This window comes from Equus asinus, chromosome 21 (genome assembly GCF_041296235.1).
Source record: "Equus asinus isolate D_3611 breed Donkey chromosome 21, EquAss-T2T_v2, whole genome shotgun sequence".
NCBI lineage: Eukaryota > Metazoa > Chordata > Mammalia > Perissodactyla > Equidae > Equus > Equus asinus.
The window spans coordinates 50,293,543-50,312,712 of NC_091810.1; the positions used below are offsets into that span (position 1 = coordinate 50,293,543).

The 19,170-nt window shown below is 43.9% G+C and overlaps 2 protein-coding genes across 7 annotated transcripts in view; one reads left to right on the forward strand and one right to left on the reverse strand.

The window, feature by feature from the left end:
- Positions 1-19,170, reverse strand: part of FBXW12 (F-box and WD repeat domain containing 12) — a 122,853-nt gene that overhangs the window by 73,771 nt on the left and 29,912 nt on the right.
- On the forward strand, positions 7,526-17,276 carry NME6 (NME/NM23 nucleoside diphosphate kinase 6). 6 transcript variants are annotated; one of them, XM_070492565.1, is made up of 7 exons: positions 7,526-7,950; positions 10,621-10,717; positions 12,292-12,394; positions 12,956-12,995; positions 13,417-13,577; positions 13,853-13,971; positions 16,414-17,276. In XM_070492565.1, the coding sequence occupies exons 2-7, from the start codon at positions 10,628-10,630 to the stop codon at positions 16,558-16,560; spliced, it is 660 nt and encodes a 219-aa protein (XP_070348666.1). In that variant the 5' UTR covers positions 7,526-7,950; positions 10,621-10,627; the 3' UTR covers positions 16,561-17,276. The 6 variants fall into 6 exon arrangements, with proteins under 6 accessions (XP_070348666.1, XP_014682129.1, XP_014682126.1 ...); XM_070492564.1 differs by having other exon boundaries at positions 7,893-8,007; XM_044755445.2 differs by having other exon boundaries at positions 7,924-8,449.

Here is a 19,170-nt window from a genome sequence, read left to right on the forward strand (position 1 = left end):
AAAATAGAGAAGGATAATGCGAAAGAGAATGACGAGAGAGGGTGTTGCTTTAGACAGTGAAATTTAGCCAGGCCTCTGAGGAGGTGACACAATGCTAAGGAGTGAACCAAGCAAATGTTGGGTAGAAGAGCTTTCAGGCAGGGTGAGCACCTCCTCTGGAGGCCTTGACGTGGGAACAAGGTGATGGAATGGCGGGAATGAGAGAAGTGTGGTTTGTGAAGAAGGCATGGAGGTCAGCAAAGGCCAAGTCGTGCATGCTTTTAGGGCCATGGTGAGGAGTCTGGATTTTGTTCTTAGTTGGAAGGGAAAACATGGCAGTGCTCTAGGCAGGGCAGTGATGTGACCTGCTCTATGCATTAAAAAGATCAGTCTGATAGTTGTATGAAAAATAAACCCAGAGGCTAGGAACCGATAGCCCATGAAGAGATCAGGCTGGCCTGGGCTGGGAGATGGTGAGAAGCGACTAGATTTAGGATACAGTTGAAGATTAAACTGACAGGTTAGCTAAGGGATTGTTGAGGGGAACGAGGCAAAGAAAGGAACCAAGAATCATGCCTGAGTTTCTGCAAAATCAAATGGCTAATGGCAGGAGTTGAGTTCAGGGGATCAAAAGTTCTGGACATGTTTACAGCAAAAGAAAAAACATACTTCATCTGAAAAGTGCGTGTGAAGGTATTTTAAGTGTACTTTATTATTTTTTTAATGGAAAATAGTTGTTGCAGTTGTGAGCAGAGATGGTGATTCAAAGCTAGACAGAAACTTCTATCAGGATTTCTGTTCCCTAAAGTAAATGACATCTCTGAATTAGGGGATTATCCATTCAGTTTGTGAATATTCATGCCCTTTCGTCTATTTTAATCTTCCCCCTACCTACTTTGAGGGTAACTATTGTTAAGAATTGTGAAGAGTCTGAGATTTTACACTATCATAAATGTTGATGTAAATCACAAAACTGAATTAGAGATCAGAGAGTTTATTACTCTCAGCAAAAGTAATTATCTAGAATGTCAGGCTATTTGCTCTGGTTCCTTGAGCCCCAAGTCCCACAGGGCAACACAGAGGACCAGATACCAGCTACACACATAGTAGATTCCATTATGAGAGAGGAACCGAGGGTCGAGGGCCCAGATCTTTTGAGTAAGCAACAAACACTGTAGCAAGCAGTAAATAAGCCAGGCTCCCTCCCCTGGGGAACAAGCAGTTATGTGGTAGTTGGTAGTCAGGCCATGGTCACCTTGACCTACTTAGTTGCCTACATGATCCACTACAGACACTCCTCAGTATCAGAAATGGATCAGTCTTGCAGTCTGGAACACTTAGACGTGCAGGGATGCTCAGGGCCCACAGCGGACTACGTCTCCTAACGAGTCAAGACGTTAAAACAAAAACATCACTGACTCTCAAATAATTCTCCTATCCTGGGCTCACTCTGTTGGAATTATTGAAAAGCAAATAAAATTTGTTCACCAGATTATTCAAGGTACTATTTATGTAGTGGACTCACCTGTTAAACTGAGCAGCATGCCAACAAGTAATTTTAGTTTTGTTACTTTGTATTTTAAATATGCTAAGTGTGAATTAATTCTAGAGCTACATTAATATCATCCTGAAGCTATATGGTGAGATATCAAATAGAAAACCTATAAACATAAAAATAAAACTCCTAGCATGTTTTATATAACGATGAATCTCCCTCACCCCCATGGTGCAATCTGAGCACTGTGCTGCGCATCATCTTGGCGATATGTAATCTGACACAGAAGTCCTGCTGACAGTACACATTTTGTGCCAAATTCAGAATATAACCATAAGGCTACTCAGAAGGACCTGACTGCACAGTAAGTAATCAACTTTTGTGATAAATAACAGCATTTGTTTCTACCACAGATTCTGCTCTTGTCACACTGAACTCCTCTAACTTGGTCAAAAGTTGATAAAATTTTCCACTTTATAAATACAAAAAATTTGAGCAAATAAACTGATATTCCCTGTCTGCCTCTGAAGAGGGAATTAATAAATAAGATTAGGAGGTATCTTAAAATCTAATGGAATAAGATCTTATCCTGTCTTTTAGAAACAATATTGCTGTAAGTGCTTATATATACACATGAGTAGGGGGAATTTAAGACATACATACACACACACACATATATTTATGTACAGGCATATCTCATTTCATCATGCTTCACGGTTTTTGCAAATTGAAGGTTTGTGGCAACCCTGTGTTGAGCAAGTCTACTGGCACCATTTTTAGAAAAAGGAGGACACAAACATGCCTAGATACATCAGTATCTCTCCTTTGATAAGGTGGGGACACTTAGGCACAATCAGTCAGTCTTAGAACTTCATTGGAAAGGACTATTTCAGGTCATCTTAATCACAAATACCATTCTTAACCTCTTGGACATATAACCACGAATATAAGCTTTCCAGTTTAAACATGCAGTCCCACTGATGATCTAACTTTGAGGCTCACTAAGGGGCCTCCAGGAGCAGATGACTTGTAGAAGCAGACAGTTTCCTTGTGATATTTTACCAGTCAAGAAGATAATACTATTTGTAGACAGCTTCCTCCATTATATTTTATTTGTCTCTTCCTCCTTTTCTTTCCTCTTTAATTTTTTCTTTTTGTGCTTCACTGCCAATTTCCAACTGCTAAATTTATTATCTAGCTTTTCCAAGTATTTAAAACAACACCCTCAGTTACTCTCATCTTACTGAGAGACCAACACAGTTACTTATCAAAAAGGATCAAAGATATTGGATTTCACTGATTTGTACAAAAACGTTTTACCCTGGCTAGGTGAGTCATAACTGAATGATGATTCGAATAGCAAACTAAGGCATTTCTAGTCTTGGAGGCTTTACAGACTACCATAAATTCATTGGCTAGGACAGTCTTCAACTAGATAGTGACCTGCCAAAATGGGGTCTGTGCAATTGCTGGCACATTTTTTATACTAGGGTTTACGATACGGAGAAGTAAAACAATCAATCAATCAATCGAGAAGGAAAGCCACTTCAGTAGTTAAACTTGACTAAGCTAATCCTCGGGACTTATTCTCCTGATTAAACAGGCCAGTGAGTAAGTCGGATATGAAACGGGTTCCAAATACTTTTAATAGTATCTGGGATTCCCTTGCTCTTTTTGCCATCCTCTGGGTCCAAATATTGCTACACAGCCACTGCCTCCAAACAACATTCAACTCATGTTACTGCCTTGGAAGGAGACTGAAGCCCTCAAAGCCAATGTGGATTAGAGGTGATCCTGATTAAAAGGGAGAAGTTCAGAAATTCTGATAAGAGAAATAGTACAAACCTGGCATATCTATGATGAAGGTGCTTACAAAGGATATTGATAGGCATTATTTATCCAGAGACAGCCTGAACATACACCTCACTAAACTCCTAAGGTCTTCCGGAGAATTCATAACCAAGTGAAGTTGTATTAATAATCCATCCAGTTGTCCCAGGGCAGAATACTCTAACTGGCTTCCTTGTTGGCTGCCAGTTAATCAGCAGCTTACCCATACAAAACAAAAGCCACGGTTTTCAAGCTATCTGCAGTCTTTCCTTCTTCCATCTCTAGTTTTTCTCTTACATAAATCCTGTTTCTACTTTTGCTAGATTAAATCAATCAATTATTGTTCTCTCTTGTATACAAGTAAAAGTTTTAAAATTATTCTTTGACAAGGGAAGGACTGGTCTTTGGCCCTCTCTGTTTTCTCTCTGCATTCTCTCCCACGGCCAGCTCTTCAGTGACATTTCCGACCACCACTACTTTGACACCTCCCAACCTAAGCTTATCCAACACACTAGTTCTGCTTGAATATCCTATCACCACTCCACAGTTACCACATCCCAAACTGAAATCATTTTCTTCTTTAAGCCAACTTCTTAACCAATTCCCAAACACACAAGTTGAAACCAAAGAGTTATTTTCAACTCTAATTATTAGAGAGTAAATGCTTCTCGGCCTAATCCTCTGGGTCCACAAGAAAGGATTTCCCGTAAACACTCCTGGCCTCTTGCTGTACCTCTCCCCTCTTGGCTGAAGCTTCAGGAACAGAGAGCCAGGCAAGTGTAGCTCGGCCTCTTCTTGTCTCCCTTATTTTGGGAACCAGGTGCCCAAAGGTTCTGCTGCTCTGCGTTGGAAGTTTTACAAGAGTAGGCTCTGCCCTTTGGCAGGGGTGGAGGGATGAGCTTTATTCAAAAGAATGTTAGCATCTGATGATTTGGCAGAGAACATAAAAAAGAGAGACCAGGTGAGGAATGTGGGATCACAAGTAAGCTGAGGCTACGACAGGACCAGTACTTGAAGCATTTCAAACACTTTTCAAGTTGGCCATGTTGAATGTTGGCCACTTTGTTCACAAGCAAGTGTTTTTATAAATCTGATTTTATACACAGGCAGGGATGAGTAAGTACCTTAGCCAAATGCTGGTCACATGGTTCAGCAAAGGCACTGTCCTTATGCACGCACTATGATTTTAGCATGGAAGGGCTAAGGTCTGGGCCTTAGAGCTCAGCCAATTACAATCTGACCCTTAACTATATCAACACTGGCCTTGGCCTTAACACTTGCCTTCCCTGTGGGGCATCTGCAGACCCTAAGCAGCAGAGGGATCAGTGACCAGGCCCTGCTGAGGCACAGATTTGACTGTAGGGAAGTGTTTCCCTATACAAGACTTTTAGATATCAGGAGCAAAACAATTATTTGGTCCTTGACTATGTTTTTTAGCTAATTCTGCAGGCTAGGGGCTTTAAACTGAAATTAAGTTCCACATATACTCAGGAACACAAGTGTGTAAGCTCTGACTTTAAATTGTTAGGCCTAGCCTAGCAGCTGGCATGGAAAGGCTGTCCAAATTTCATCCCTTATGTTGTTCTGAGCTAGACCTAAGGCCAAAGGACAAAGCTGGAGGAACTCATGCATTTTTTTCTACATGGTTTAAGGGTCACTCCCCGCCTGCTGGTCTGTTTGTAACTCTACCCATGGTTTCATAGTTCTGAGATATACAACACTGCTTCAATGGTAAAAAGGTGGAGGTTTTATTTATAACAAAAAAGAAACAGTGCTTATTACAAATAAAATATGCCATCTTCTTAGACTGAAGTAGAAAAAACACTCAATGAAATTACCACAGCCACAAAGGTTAAGAAGGTAACGAGAAAAGCCTGTGCCTGGAACACTGTCTTGGGGAATCACACATGTTCAAGAAGTCCCGGAAGAAAAGCAGAGCTTTAGAAACCTGCTCCATCAGATTAGGAGTAGTGCAGGAACAGAAACAAAGGAAGGAGGATTTTCTCAAGAGAAAGTCGGTATCTTGGAAAACAACTGAGAGACAAACCTCCACGGCACGACCCCACAGGCTCATTTCCTCCCTACTTCCTGTAGCCTGGCAAAGAGTTGTCTCTGTGGTCTTCCTTCTCTCCAATAATAAAATGTTAGAAACTCAATGAGCCTCCTAGGAAAGAGTAGGGGAAAAGTAGAGAGAAAAATGCCAAAAGAGAAGTGTCTGAAAGAAATGCTATTCCTCACCTGATATATCCAGAAGCTGAGGGCAGTACCTTGAGGAACATATGGCACTGGTCTTGATTCTCACTGGGTCTCTGGGGGAACAAACTTTAGAAGCAAGAACAACAGCTTCAGCTAAAAAACCTGCCGAGAGTGATTTCGAACTGAAACGTGTTGGGTACAGGACCCTCCTCCCCCTCCTCCAGGAGGCAGGTGTCCTGGCCCTGAGCACCTCCAGGGCAGAAGGCAGTGGCCACTGAGGACTGCTCACAGGGGGCTGGGAGGCTGTCATTAGAGCCACCCTCAATGCAGCCCTTGGGTGCCAGAAACACAGGACCCAAAAGAAAATGGTATTAAGAAATATGAACATGCTGGATGAAAAAAGTTATCTTAAAGAAGACCTTGTTGGGGCTGCCATATTGTAAATTAACACTGCAAGAAGCCAGCATCATCTTAAATACCACTATGCAGAGACAAGATTAGACACAGGTAGATCCCCTTAGGATACAATGAACATAGGTCGTAACTAACCTCTTAACGGTGATTCTCCCAATTGAGTTTAGACTCACAAATTGGAGACTGAATAACTGGTATAGAATTACTGGAGTCCCAGCAAACCTGAATCAAGACTTTTTCTGCCTATTCTCCTTCCCTCAAATATCACTGAGTATTGGAGTCTTCTGACTGGTTTCTAGCACAAAATCTTGCCTGGTATCTGCTAGGGGCTGGGGATTGACTTTCTTTCTAAATATTGTGAGTGTTGGGCAATGCTATGATAATTTTATATGTCGTGTTAACTATTTAGATTTTTTTTGTTGCTGCTGTTGTTTTAAGTGAGATTTATAAGGGACCTGGCATTGAACCTGGGTAGCACAGAGTTAGAAGGCAGGTGCTTTTGGCTCTCACACTAAATTATATTCTCCAGTAGCTCCATTAATATTAATTAAGCTGACATTTGGTCTCCACCTGCCTGCCATTCCTCTATTTCTGTTGGTTCTGAGCCCAAGTTCAGAAAAAGGTTGTTACTTATTGGGTCTTCCCCTAAAAGCACATTTGCCCTTACTTTCATTATATAGGCTTGTTGCTGAGGATGGTCAAAACAACTATAAAATACGGAACTAAAGCCTTCTGCAGTGTGTGTGTGTGTGTAATACAGAGAAGTGGACAGAAAGGTGAATTAATAACCATGGTCTAAAAATCAGCAAAGTCCCTATAGTGAAAAGGTATATTAACGAAGATAAAGGTAGAAAACAAAACTTGACATGGTGCATTTGGAAAATAAGACTAAAACCAGATGTCTGGTCAGTGGCACATGGTAAGTTCACTCTCATCCTGTGAAGGCAGAAATGGACATGTGCCTCCACCAGGTGAGAAATGGACTTTCTTAAAGACACCTGTGGAAACAAGCTGCCGGAACCACAGACCCTCCTTCCAACGTTCCAGAAGTGCAACACCTGTATATACAGGCACTAGAATCAGTTAAAAAATAATAATAAATATTTAAATTGATGACAACTACCCCTTTTTACTCTTCTCAAATTCGGTGATTCCCTCCAAGAAAAAATTGTACCACCCTTATTTAAGCTGCCACACTGCCCCCTCTCCATACCCATTGTCATCACCCTCTCCATGCATTAGACTGCACACTAAAAATACCCTCCGTTCTCATCTCCTCACCCGGGACTGCTTCAATAGACTCCAGGAGAACCCACCGCAAATTCCTTAGCGAAATGTTCAAGTTTCCCTCGTGCCCTACGTACGCCTGCACTCCAGCCAAGAACCCTCCCTCATCACCTCCATATTAGCTCTGCTCCTACATGACTACATATCGTTCAGAAGTCAAGAGACTTTCAACGGCCGCTCACACAAGTTCTTCGCCCACCGCGTACCTCCGACATATACTGGGCACCGGCCAGGCACTACCCTAGACAAAGAATATAAGAGAGAATGTAGTCGGACAAGGTCCATTCCGGAGGCCCCGCGGGCGGGCAGTGCCCACTGCCAGGCTGCCACCCTGAAACGCCCACCCCGTCCTCTCGGCGCCCCGCCTCCCCGCGCAGGGCCGCGCCGGAACGCCCGCCTGGCCCTCCCTCCCGCCTGAGGGCGCCCAAGCAGGGCTCGGACGGGCAGTTTCCGCCCGAAACCGCTTCATCCTCTCATCCGGTCCGAAGCAAATGCCGGAGAGAGACAAGAGCCGCCGGCAGGTCGGCCCTTCTGCTGCCGGCTGCCCCCGCCTCAAACCTCGGCCAATCCGACACCGTGACGGGCCCCACGATTCACACGTCACCTCTCTCTGCGTCCAGCAAGTCCCGCAGACTCACAGCAAGGACCCAAGGAGGGCTGCCCGGCCCACCGCCTGAAGGACCCCGCTTCGGCCGCACAGGCTGCCTATCACGCTGCCTGGTGGTCGGGCACAGTGGCACGAGGACCAGGTGAATCCGTAGCCGAACTCCAGCTGGATGTGGGCTCCAAATAGCCCAGAATCTAGGGTGGGCTTAGGCCCCGTACAATGAGCAGGGGTCGCGCGGCTGCAGTCCTGGAGAAATGGAGAGGCAGCGGGGGAGGGGGCGGTGTCAACAGCTGAGGCTGTGAGCCTGGGGGAGTGGAGGGCGGGGCCTCAGATGTGGTGGGGCGGAGGCGGAGTTGAGGTGCCGGGTCGCCGCCGCGCCTGGGAGTACTAGATGCTTGACCTTCGCCCTCCTCGAAGCAGAGGAGGTGGCGCCTTAGTGTGGGGGCAAATGTCCAGGCAACTTCTAGATTTTCTAATTCTCTGATGGAGTGACCTTTAAGTTGAGCAAGTTGCTGCTCAACCTGTCAACGTTTGTTGTAAACCAAGAGCCAAGACAGCCGGAACTTAGCTGGCATTAGGAAAGGAACCAGGTCCTCTCCTGGAGAGCCCCTAGCAGCCTGGCCTTGGAATAGCTGGATCAGGTTCGTTCATTAATTCATTCAACAAATACTGTTGAGAGTTAGCTATGTGCTAGGCACTCTGCGTAGAATACTGAGGATAGGATGGTGAGCAAAACAGATCCCAGCTTTCATAGAGCTAACGTTCTGGTGGGGAAGACATACCTGAAAAACATGCAAGAAGCCATGAGAAATAACAGGGAAAGTCAGCTAAATCCTAGTGGGTGAGTAGGAGGTAACCAGAGGAAGTAAATTCTGGACTGTAAACTTCTCAGGCAAAGGCTGTTAGGCCTGGAAGTCTTGGAGCTGTAAGGCCATGAGGCTGGAGCAAAAGAAAGTTAAGGAGTGTGGGGTTCCAGATGAGGCTAGAGAGGTACACAGGGATCAGATCATGCAAAGCCTAATAGGCACAATAAGGATTTGCCGTTTTATCATAAAAGCAGGGTACACTTTAAAGGGTTAAGGAGGGGAATGATATGATTAGATTTGCATTTTTAGTTCACTCTGGCTGCTGTGTGGAGAACAGATTGTAGAGGGTGGCAAGAGTAGAAACTGGGAGACCATTGAGGAAGCTGTTGCAGAATTCAGGGAGGATATGTTGGACTGGGGTGGTGGCAGTTGAGAGGGAGAGAATTGTATGGGTTTGAGATATATTGGTTACATAAAATTGGCAAAACTTGGTGATATGGAGGGTGAGGGAGAGGAGGTGTCAAGGATGTCTCTCCCTAGATGTATGGTGAAGATTCCACTTACTTTTGGATGCCTCACCACCTGGGATACTAGGGAGAGTAGGTTGGCTGATCTTGTACTGGTTAGACTGGCCTTAGTTTTGTGGTTTGAGTGACGTATCAAGCTGAAAGCTGTAGAAAGGACAAAAGTAGATGAGACCTTGGCATAGTTTTTTTGGTTTGGGCCAGACCCTAGCACTGCCTTTAATGTGATTGTCAGGCTGCTTTTGGACTAAGAGAAATGAGTGTTGTCCATACTCACTCCCTGTGTATGTTCATGGAAGCCTTCTCTGCTTTTGATGGCAAATTTAGGGGTTCCACCAGATAATCTTTTGAGGCCTAGTACTTAGTCCTGCAGAAATGATCAATTTCTCACATGTAAATAGAATTTTACAGTTGAAAGACACCTCAGATACTCTGTCTAGTTTATAAAATGCTTTTCTGTTCTTTGTATCATTTCCACAATTATATATTGAGCTCTTACACTATACTAGACACTAGAAATAGAATGATGAATGGAATCAGACTGTACAGGTTTGGCGCCAGCCTCATGGGCGAGTGATTAAGTTCACGTTCTCCACTTGGGTGGCTGGGGTTTGCAGGTTCCGATTCTGGGTGCAGACCTACACCACTCGTCAGCCATGCTGTGGTTGCAACCCACATACAAAATAGAGGAAGATTGGCACAGATGTTAGCTCAGGGCAAATCTTCCTCAGCAAACAAAAACAAAAACAAAACAAAGACTATATAGGTTTATTTGGTCAATAAAATTGACCAAGCACTGTTGTGCCAGGCACTGTTTCAGCTGCTTCAGATACAAAATGGTTACAACTAGTCCTTGACCTTGGAGTTGCATGTCTACAAGCCTTGCCATTGAGGACAGTTAAGTATTTTTTGGGGGGGCAGAGGAGATCCTGATCTATCTGTAAGCTTAGATGGTTTGTATCCAGCAGACTTTTTTGGGCATCTTAGCAACATCCCAATTCTTGTCTATCCAGTCTTCTAATTCTAGAATTAATGGGAAAACACTGTGGGATAGAGGGCCTTGTGAGTAGAAACAGTTCTTTTACCCTTTTGGCCATGCTGTTTAGGAATATAAATGGTAAACCCTCTGTAAAACACAAAGGAAAGTTAGGAAGGGAAGGGAATGTTGGCAGAGACACGTTGTGTTTAAACTTGAATTTCTCCTGAGTGGAGAACTCCTTTGTAGGCTTACAGTTCCACAAACCAGATTATGTATACCATAGGGCAACTTAACGCCCACTCTACCACTGCCTTCCCTCAGTCCCATGAGACCAAATGGGCTGTTAAATACAAATAAGGTATACAGCCTTACTATGTAACTGTTCTGCCTTGTGAGTGGTAGGAGTGAGAGCACCGGTTGGTACGCAGTGCTACATGGCTCCAGAGTAGGAAGGGTGGGGAGTGCAGCACTGATGGGTTCCTAATCCAGTTCTTTGATGGCAGGAGTAAGATGACTTCTATCTTGCGAAGCCCTCAGGCTCTCCAGCTCACTCTGGCCCTGATCAAGCCTGATGCAGTTGCTCACCCAGTGATTCTGGAGGTAAGAATGCATCCTAGGCCTCTGCTGTCTGTCCAGGGCATTGCTTCTGTTTCAGATGCCATAGAGCCACTTGTGAAGACTGACAGCACAGTGCTGTGCTAGCTGCTGTGGAGGCAAAGCTAGGAGCCATGGACTCTGACGCTAAGGAGACTAAAAATGTATTGGAGAATTAGGGCAGGTGTAAAATATAAGAAAGGATCCAATATAATAACTAGAAGAACCAAACCTTAAGACAATGTATGGTATATTAGTTTGCTGCATAGCAAATTACCACAAATTTAGCAGCTTAACACAATACTCATGTATTATCTTACAATTCTAGAATTCAGAGGTCCAGTAAGCTTGGCTGGGTTCCCTCCTTAGGGTCTCACAAGGCCAAAGTCAAGGTATCGGCTGATGGGGCCCTTATCTGGAGGGTCTGGGGAAGAAGACACTTCCAAACTCATTCAGGTCGTTGGAAGGTTCCTCTGGTTATAGGACTGAGCTCCCCATATCCTTGCTGGCCTTCAGGCAAGGACTACCCTCAGTTTTGAGAGACCACTCACATTCCTCATCACATGGCCCACTCCATCTTCAAGACAGTAACAGTGTGTCGAATGCTTCTCATGCTTTCAATCTCTCTGACTTCTTTAGCCCCAGCCAGATAAAACTCTGCCTTTAAAGAGCTCACGTGATTAATTAGGCCCATCTGGATAATCTCCCTTTTGATTAAAGCAAAGTCAACTGATAGTAACCTTAATTACACCTGCAAAATCCGTTTTGCCAGGTAATGTAACATAATCATATTGCATCATGTTCACAGTCCTGGAGATTCGGGTGCAGAATGTTGGTGCGGCTGGGTGAGGGTCATTATTGGATTCTGCCGACAGTAGTTTGATAAGTAGTAGCTGAGCAGCGCTGTTAAAATACTGTGGTGCAGGGGAAAACCAGAGCAGTCAGGGTGGTGGCCTGCGAGTGTTGGGACTTGGCCAGACCTCAGAGGAAGGGTGGACTTCAGTTAGTGCACAGGAGGAGGGCGGGTGTCCCACAGAAGGGAGATGCTGAGGCAGGAATGTGTCTGGTGGGTCTGAGGGCCGCAGGTGGGCCGGGTTGATGGGACTGGAGAATTGGAAGTGGTGGAGAGCAAGGGAAGTACTGCCTTGAGCACTGGGCCAACATGGTTGTACCTCACTCCATGAATAATAGCAACCACTCAAAGCTTCTGACCAGAATGTGACATATAAATTACGGGGTTTTTAATCTATCAAGTCTGATGGTTTGGAGAGAGTGACACTCAAGGCAGGATCACTATCAAGAGACTTTTATGATGGTCTGAGTGGTGGGTCCTGTGGGCTTAAGCTCAAGGGGCTGTAGGAATGGAGGGGCAGGGATAGCACTTCCTGTCCTCCGCCACCTAAGGCTCATGCTCTGGTTATGTGACTCAGGTCTTTACCTCACCCCACCTTCTTTCTCTTCTGACCCACCAACAGGACAGACCCTCAAGTCCTGGACTCTCATGGGTCTTCCTGGTTCTTTTGGTCAGCCTCAAATGGTCCCTTTGACTGATTTTTGTCTTTGGGGTGGTATTTATCCAGGCTGTTCATCAGCAGATTCTGAGCAACAAGTTCCTTATTGTACGAATGAGAGAACTTCTGTGGAGAAAAGAAGATTGCCAGAAGTTTTACCAAGAACATGAAGGTAGGATCAACAGTCCTCTGAATGAGAGGCATCTCTATGCCAGGAGGTGCGCAAGAGAGATTTTACCTGGACACACATGGCAGGCTCTCTGACCTACCAACTGTAAAATTTCAGCCAGTCTTCTAAAGTCTTGGTTTGTACACAAACTTTTCATGATTATAAATCTTTTTTTAAATAGTTTTTCTAGGAGGATTCCACCTCATAGTCACAACCAGAAACTTAGTTTTATGTCCTGATAATATCAGAGTTAGCTGTCAGTGAATGTTTACTCTGTCAGACGTTGGCCTGAGGCTCATGATTTCATTTAATTCTCCCAACAGCCCTGTGAGGTAGGTATTGTTATGTCCTCAGTACACAGATTAGGAGACTCAGGGAAGGTGATGACTTACCTGAAAGTGCACAAGTTGTAGGTGGCAGAGCCTGGTTTCAGACTCAGGTATGTCAGACTCCAAGGTTCTTGTTCTTTTCTCTAAAACAGTTTATTATTCCGAGTAAGGAGGCAGAAGTACAAAAAGTTTTCTTGGACACCAGTGTCTTGATGAAGGTACTCTCTCTTTGCAGGGCGTTTTTTCTATCAGCGGCTGGTGGAGTTCATGGCCAGGTACTTGCAATTTGGTTCCGGCATCTTTATCCACTGGGACCTAGCTCTCCTGCCCTGTGCATAGATTTGTTAATTTCATTTCCAGTCTTTAAAGTTGTAATCAGTGTCAGGTGGCTGAAGAAACATGGACTTAGGGCTCTGACTGAGCCAACACTGACCTGGGGGCTACCTGTCCCATGCTGGTTACTGGTCCGGTGGGTGTAGAAGACTATTGTTGAATGCCACCTATCAACTCTGCTGATCTCTGTGGCCTTTCTTGTACATCAGCAGTGGCCCTCTATCACCTTCTATTTGAAGCAGCATTGGTACTTAGCCAGAAAGCAGGGAAACTCAGGATGTACACGTGCTTTTATTGGTGCTCACAGCATGCCTTCCTAGACCAGATAGCCAGATTCCTGACATGTGCTCCTTTTGTTCACAGTGGGCCAATCCGAGCCTACATCCTCGCCCGCAAGGATGCCATCCAGTTCTGGAGGACACTGATGGGACCCACCAGAGTGTTTCGAGCACGCCACGTAGCCCCGGATTCAATTCGTGGGAGTTTCGGCCTCACCGACACCCGCAACACGACCCATGGCTCTGGTGAGTTTACCTCCAGTGTCCGCAGCCACAAATAAGGGAGAATGGTTTGGGGTTGGTGGGTAGGCCACATGGTGGGGTTCAGAGCCAGGTCCCCCCAGTGAACTTTCTTCTCAATTGTGTTTCTGGCCCTTTGTGGCCTTCTCAGTAGATGTGGCCCAGGACTGAGGAGCAGCAAGGAGAAGTAGAGGCTCAGGTTTCTGAACCTGATTACTACTGTCTCTTGCCTCCATCCTGCACCTCCGAGAACCCCTTCTCTTTCTTACTTCTCCTTACAGACTCTGTGGTTTCAGCCAGTAGAGAGATTGCAGCCTTCTTCCCTGACTTCAGTGAACAGCGCTGGTACGAGGAAGAGGAGCCCCAGCTGCGCTGTGGCCTTGTGTGCTACAGTCCAGAGGTGGGCATCCACTATGCACCCGGAACAGGAGGCCTAGGACCAGCCTGATAGAGGCCTGTCAGTCTGTGAAGACTGCTGGCATTACCCAGCCTTTTCTCAGAGACCTCTGGTCCAGAGCATTCTCCTAGGACCAGGGAGCCCTGGGGCTTATGGTGCCATCTCTGTTGGGCACTGCCACCTGCCTGAGGGCCTAGCTCCTCACTCTAGAATCAGCTGTCTACCTCTTCTCTGAATGTTCATGAGTGGTTCAGAGGAATGATGGCACCTCTTTTTTCTGAGAACTGTTCATCCTTTTTCAAGGTGGAGCTTCCCTAATTGGCTTCCCTGAAAAATGCAGTGACTCTGTGTAAGCAGCATTTGGCCTATCTTCTTCAATAAAAGTCAGTGTTCTACTGAATCCTCAAGGCTGGGAGCACTACCCTAGGTGCTCTCTCTCTATCCTTAACTGGAATAATTAAACCTGTCCTGAAGCTAAGTTTCTGTTTTATGCTAACTGAAGAGAGAATTGTGTAGAAATCTCCCAGGAGGTTCACACACACAGAGTATGCAGCTTATGTAATGCATAAAGGCACCCAGCAACGGAGCTGAGTGTGGGTTTAAATCTATGCTGTGCACCTGGCACAGGGCTGCATCCTGGAGGAAGGAGCACCTTTTATTTGAACAAAGGTGTGTCTAGGGGCCCGCCCTGTGGCCAAGTGGTTAAGTTCGCGTGCTCCATTTCGGTGGCCCAGGGTTTCACGGGTTTGGATCCTGGGCGCAGACATGGCACCATTCATCAAGCCATGCTGAGGCAGCGTCCCATGTAGCAAAACCAGAAGGACCTACAACTAGAATGTACAACTGTGTACTGGGGGGGGCTTTGGGGAGAAAAAAAAAGATTGGCAACAGATGTTAGCTCAGGTGCCAATCTTTAAAAAAAAAAAAAAAAGCTGTGTCTGCCCCTAGATTTTTTATGACTCACTTTTTTTCTGATTTGCGCAAAGCCACTAAAGGTAGCCGTGTCTCTGATGTAGGTGAGGATGACAGTTATCTATTGCTGCATTATGAATCACCTCAAAATTTAGTGGCTTAAAACAATAATGATTTATTTTTGTGTGTCTGTGAATTGGCTGGGTGATTCTGCTGATCTCACTTGGACTTGTTCATGTGGCTGCATTCGGCAGGTGAGTCCAACATGGTCTTTCATCCTGAGCTTCTTCATAGCACAGTTGTTTCAGGGTTCCAAGACAGCAGTGCCTATTCACAAGCTTATTAAGCTTCTGCTTGTGTCATATTTGCTAATATCCCATTGGCCAAAGCAAGTCACATGGCCAAGCCCAGAGTCCATGTGGGAAGGGACTGCATAAGGCCATGGATACTGAGAGGTGTGACTCTTTGGAGACCATTATCAAGACAATCTACCACACTGGGAGTAGTGGGGAGCTTTGAATTTATATAGAATTTATGAAAACAAATATTTGCACAATCCAACAAAGGAGATGAAGAAATAGCCAGAAAATGAAGGAAAAAAACAAAGGTGTGTGGATCAGGAAAGTCAAGACAAGAGTGTTTCTGGAGAATGAAGCAATGTTGAATGCTGTTGAGAAGTCCAGGATGGTGAAGCCTTTAACATACTCCCTAGATGTGGCAGCATGGAAGTCACTGTGCCCTTGGCAAGAACAGCGCCTCTCTAGTGGCAAAGAGGTTACCTTGTATGGAAGATAGCAGGCTGAAGCATTTATACTGTCGTACTACCTTTGGGTTTAGAGTGAGATGTCTAGGAGTCTTAGAGGATCTTCTTACATCTAAATCTATAAAGGTATCTGCATATGCTCCCATCTTCTCATATCCTTCTGTTACAACATAGGAAGAGAACTGCTTCCCATCCAGCCAGTCCTTCCATGTGTGCTCTGAATCCCATCTCCTTGCTCTTTTGGTTATCTAGTCTCTAATGCGCTGTTACCTTTCTCCACTGAGTCCTTCTCCTTTGAATTCAGACATGTTTTGGTGTCTCCCATCTTTCAAAATCCTTTTAAGCCATCTTCCCCCGTCAGCTACCTCTGTTTCTTCATCTCCGCACAGCCAAACCCACATCAGTTGTCTACACTGACAGGCTCATCCCCATTTTCTTAGCAGCCCACTCCAATGTGGCTTGCATACTTACCACTCCAGAGGAGACTGATTTCTTCATGCTTTTATCACTCTTGCCCAGCAAAGTGCCAGACAGAGGTATCATTGCCTTGTGAATAGTAATAGACCATCCATACCCTGGTCTGTGACATCACTTAGAATACCTTTATCTCTAAATTCTTCAAGTCCTACTTTTAAGTCATAGTCTTCTACATCTCGCTCCTGTCTTCTAAACCTAGACCATTCACTCATCTACTCTCCTAGGTAACTTTTTCATATATTATTCTCTCTTTTCAAACCTCCAACACCTCTTCCTCCTTCCTCACTCTCCAGCTAGCTGTTGACCTTGCTGCTGCTTTCAGGAAGACAATGGAAACAGCCAGAAGAGAAGCTCCTCATACTCCCGCGACCACACTGAGCACCTACCTGCATCTGTGCTCACTACTCTGCTTCCTTCTTGTTAGGATGAACCATGGATAAACCTTCCAAGCTCCTCTTTAAAGCCACCTTCTTTTTGTGCAGGAGATCCTATCTCCTCCCACCTACTCAAGGCAATTCCATGTCTGAGTTCAATGCCCAGGGCAAGTTGAATTCCAAACCAAGGTTCCAGACTAAGATCCAGGTCCCCCATTCTAGGTCTAGAATTCAGGTCCAGATCAACATTCCAGGTTCAAGGTCATGTCCTGGTGTAGGTCTGATGTCTAAGTCTGAGGTCCTAACATGAGGTCAAAGTCTGAGGTTAGAGATTGAACTCCAAGTAAGAGGTCCAAGGTCTGGGTCCATCACCAAGGACCAGGTCTAAGGTCAGGTCCAGTGTTATAGACAAATAGAGTTCCACAGTTGAGATTTGATGTTCAAGTCCAAGGTCCACTTCTATGTCCAAGATCACAGACCAGGGATGTTGTGCGAACAACCAGTAACAACAATATGTTCAGAATTGTTTGAAACTTATATTTACATTTTTTAACAAAGTTTCGGTTGGATGAAAGACCATTCCTTGATAGAGTGACCAACTCATTTTAGTTACCCTGGGACTTTCCTGGTTTTACACTGCAAGTCCCATATCCTGGGAAACCCCTTAGTCCTAAAAAGCAGAATGGTTGGGCACTTTACTCCTTGGTGTTGCATGAAGACTTGGAAACTGGGTTGAAAGTTTCTGCTTAACAAACCATAAATAAAAGCCATCAAAAATGAAATATGAATATGATTTTTTTATTCTGACATTAAAGTTAGACTTCACAAGCAAATAAAAAAAAATCCACTGCATTAATTTAATTGGTAACTCTGTTTACGTATAGCCTGAGCCTGAACATCTTTTTAGCAAAAAACTTTTGCTTCTTTTTTACCTTATACAAATAGAGAATTTTTATTGCTGTGTAACAAATTACCACAAACTTAGTGGCTTAAAACAATTCCCATTTATTACAGTACTGTAGGCCAAAAGTGCAGTATAGCATGACTGGGTTCTCTGCGAAGGTTCTCATAATGCCAAAATCAAGCTATCAGTCAGCCTGGGCTCTGATTTGGTGGTGCTGGGAAGAATCTACTTGCAAGCTTATTCAGGTTGTTGCCAGAATTCAGTCCCTTGAAGTTGTATAACTGAGGTCCTCATTTCCCTGCTGGCCATTGGCCAGGGGTCACTCTCATCTACTAGAGTCTACTCTCTAGTCCTTGCATGTAGCCCCTCTATCCTCAAAGCTAGCAACAGAGTATGCAATCCTTCACATGCTTTAGATCCCTCTTACTTCCCTCCACCAGCTGAAGAAAACTTTCTGCCTTTAAAGGGTTCAAGTGGTTATATTAGGCCCACTCAGGTAATCTCTATTTTACCATATAATATAGTCACAGGAGTAGTATCTCATTATAGTCATAGGTTCCACCTACACTCAAAGGGGAGAGGTTCGTACAAGGGTGAGTTCATTTGGGGTCACTCTTAGAATTCTGCCTACCATAGGGAAGAACTATTTTTAAAAACAGGAGATTTTTTTATTAAAGGAAAGTAAAGGAAGAAATAAAACTCTATTCACAGATGACATGATTGTCTATGTAGAAAATCCTATCTATAAGAAAGTTACTAGAACTAATAATCAAGCTTAGCAAGGTTTCAGGCTACAAGATCAATATAAAGAAATCAACTGTATTTATACATACTAGCAATGAACAATCAGAAATTGAAATTGACAAAACAATGCCATTTATAATTACATTAAAAATATGGAATACTTAGGGATAAATCTGCCAAAATATGTGTAAGGTCTATACACTGAAAACTATACAATATTGCTGACAGAAATTAAAGAAGACCTAAATAAATGGAGGGATGTACCATGTTCATGGGTCAGAAGGCTCAGTATTGTTAAGATGTCAATTCTCCCCAAATTAAGTAATAGATTCAAAACAATCCCAGTCAAGATCCAAGCTGGCTTTTTTTGTTGTTGAAATTGACTAGCTAATTCTTAAATTTGTATGAAAAGGATCTAGAATACCAAAAACAACTTTGAAAAAGAGGAACAAAATTGTACAACTAACACTACCTGATTTCAAGACTTACTACAAAGCTATAGTAATAAAGTTAGTATGATATTGGCATTAAGACAGTAGATCAAAGGGACAGAACAGAGAGTCAAGCAATAGACCCATGTGTATGTGACAAGTGATTTTTGACAAACTTGTAAGGGCAATTCAGTAAAGAAATGATAGTCTTTTTCAACAAATGCTGTTAGGTCAGTTGGATATCCATATGCAAAATATGAACTTCAATCCATACTTTACACCGTACACAAAAATTAACTAAAAAGGGAACATAGGACTAAATATAAAAGCTAAAATTATAAAACTTCTTAGATATTATACCAAAAGAACAATACACATAAAAAGAAAAATCTGATAAGTTGGACTTCATCAAATTTCTACTCTTTGAAAGACACAGTTAAAATAATGAAAAAACAAGCCACAGACTGGGAGAAAATTTGCAAATTACCTATCTAATAAAGGGCTTTTATGAAAAATATATAAAGAACTCTTAAAACTCAATAATAAAGCAAACACCCAATAAAGGACATGGGCAAAATGAAAATATGTTAAACATCT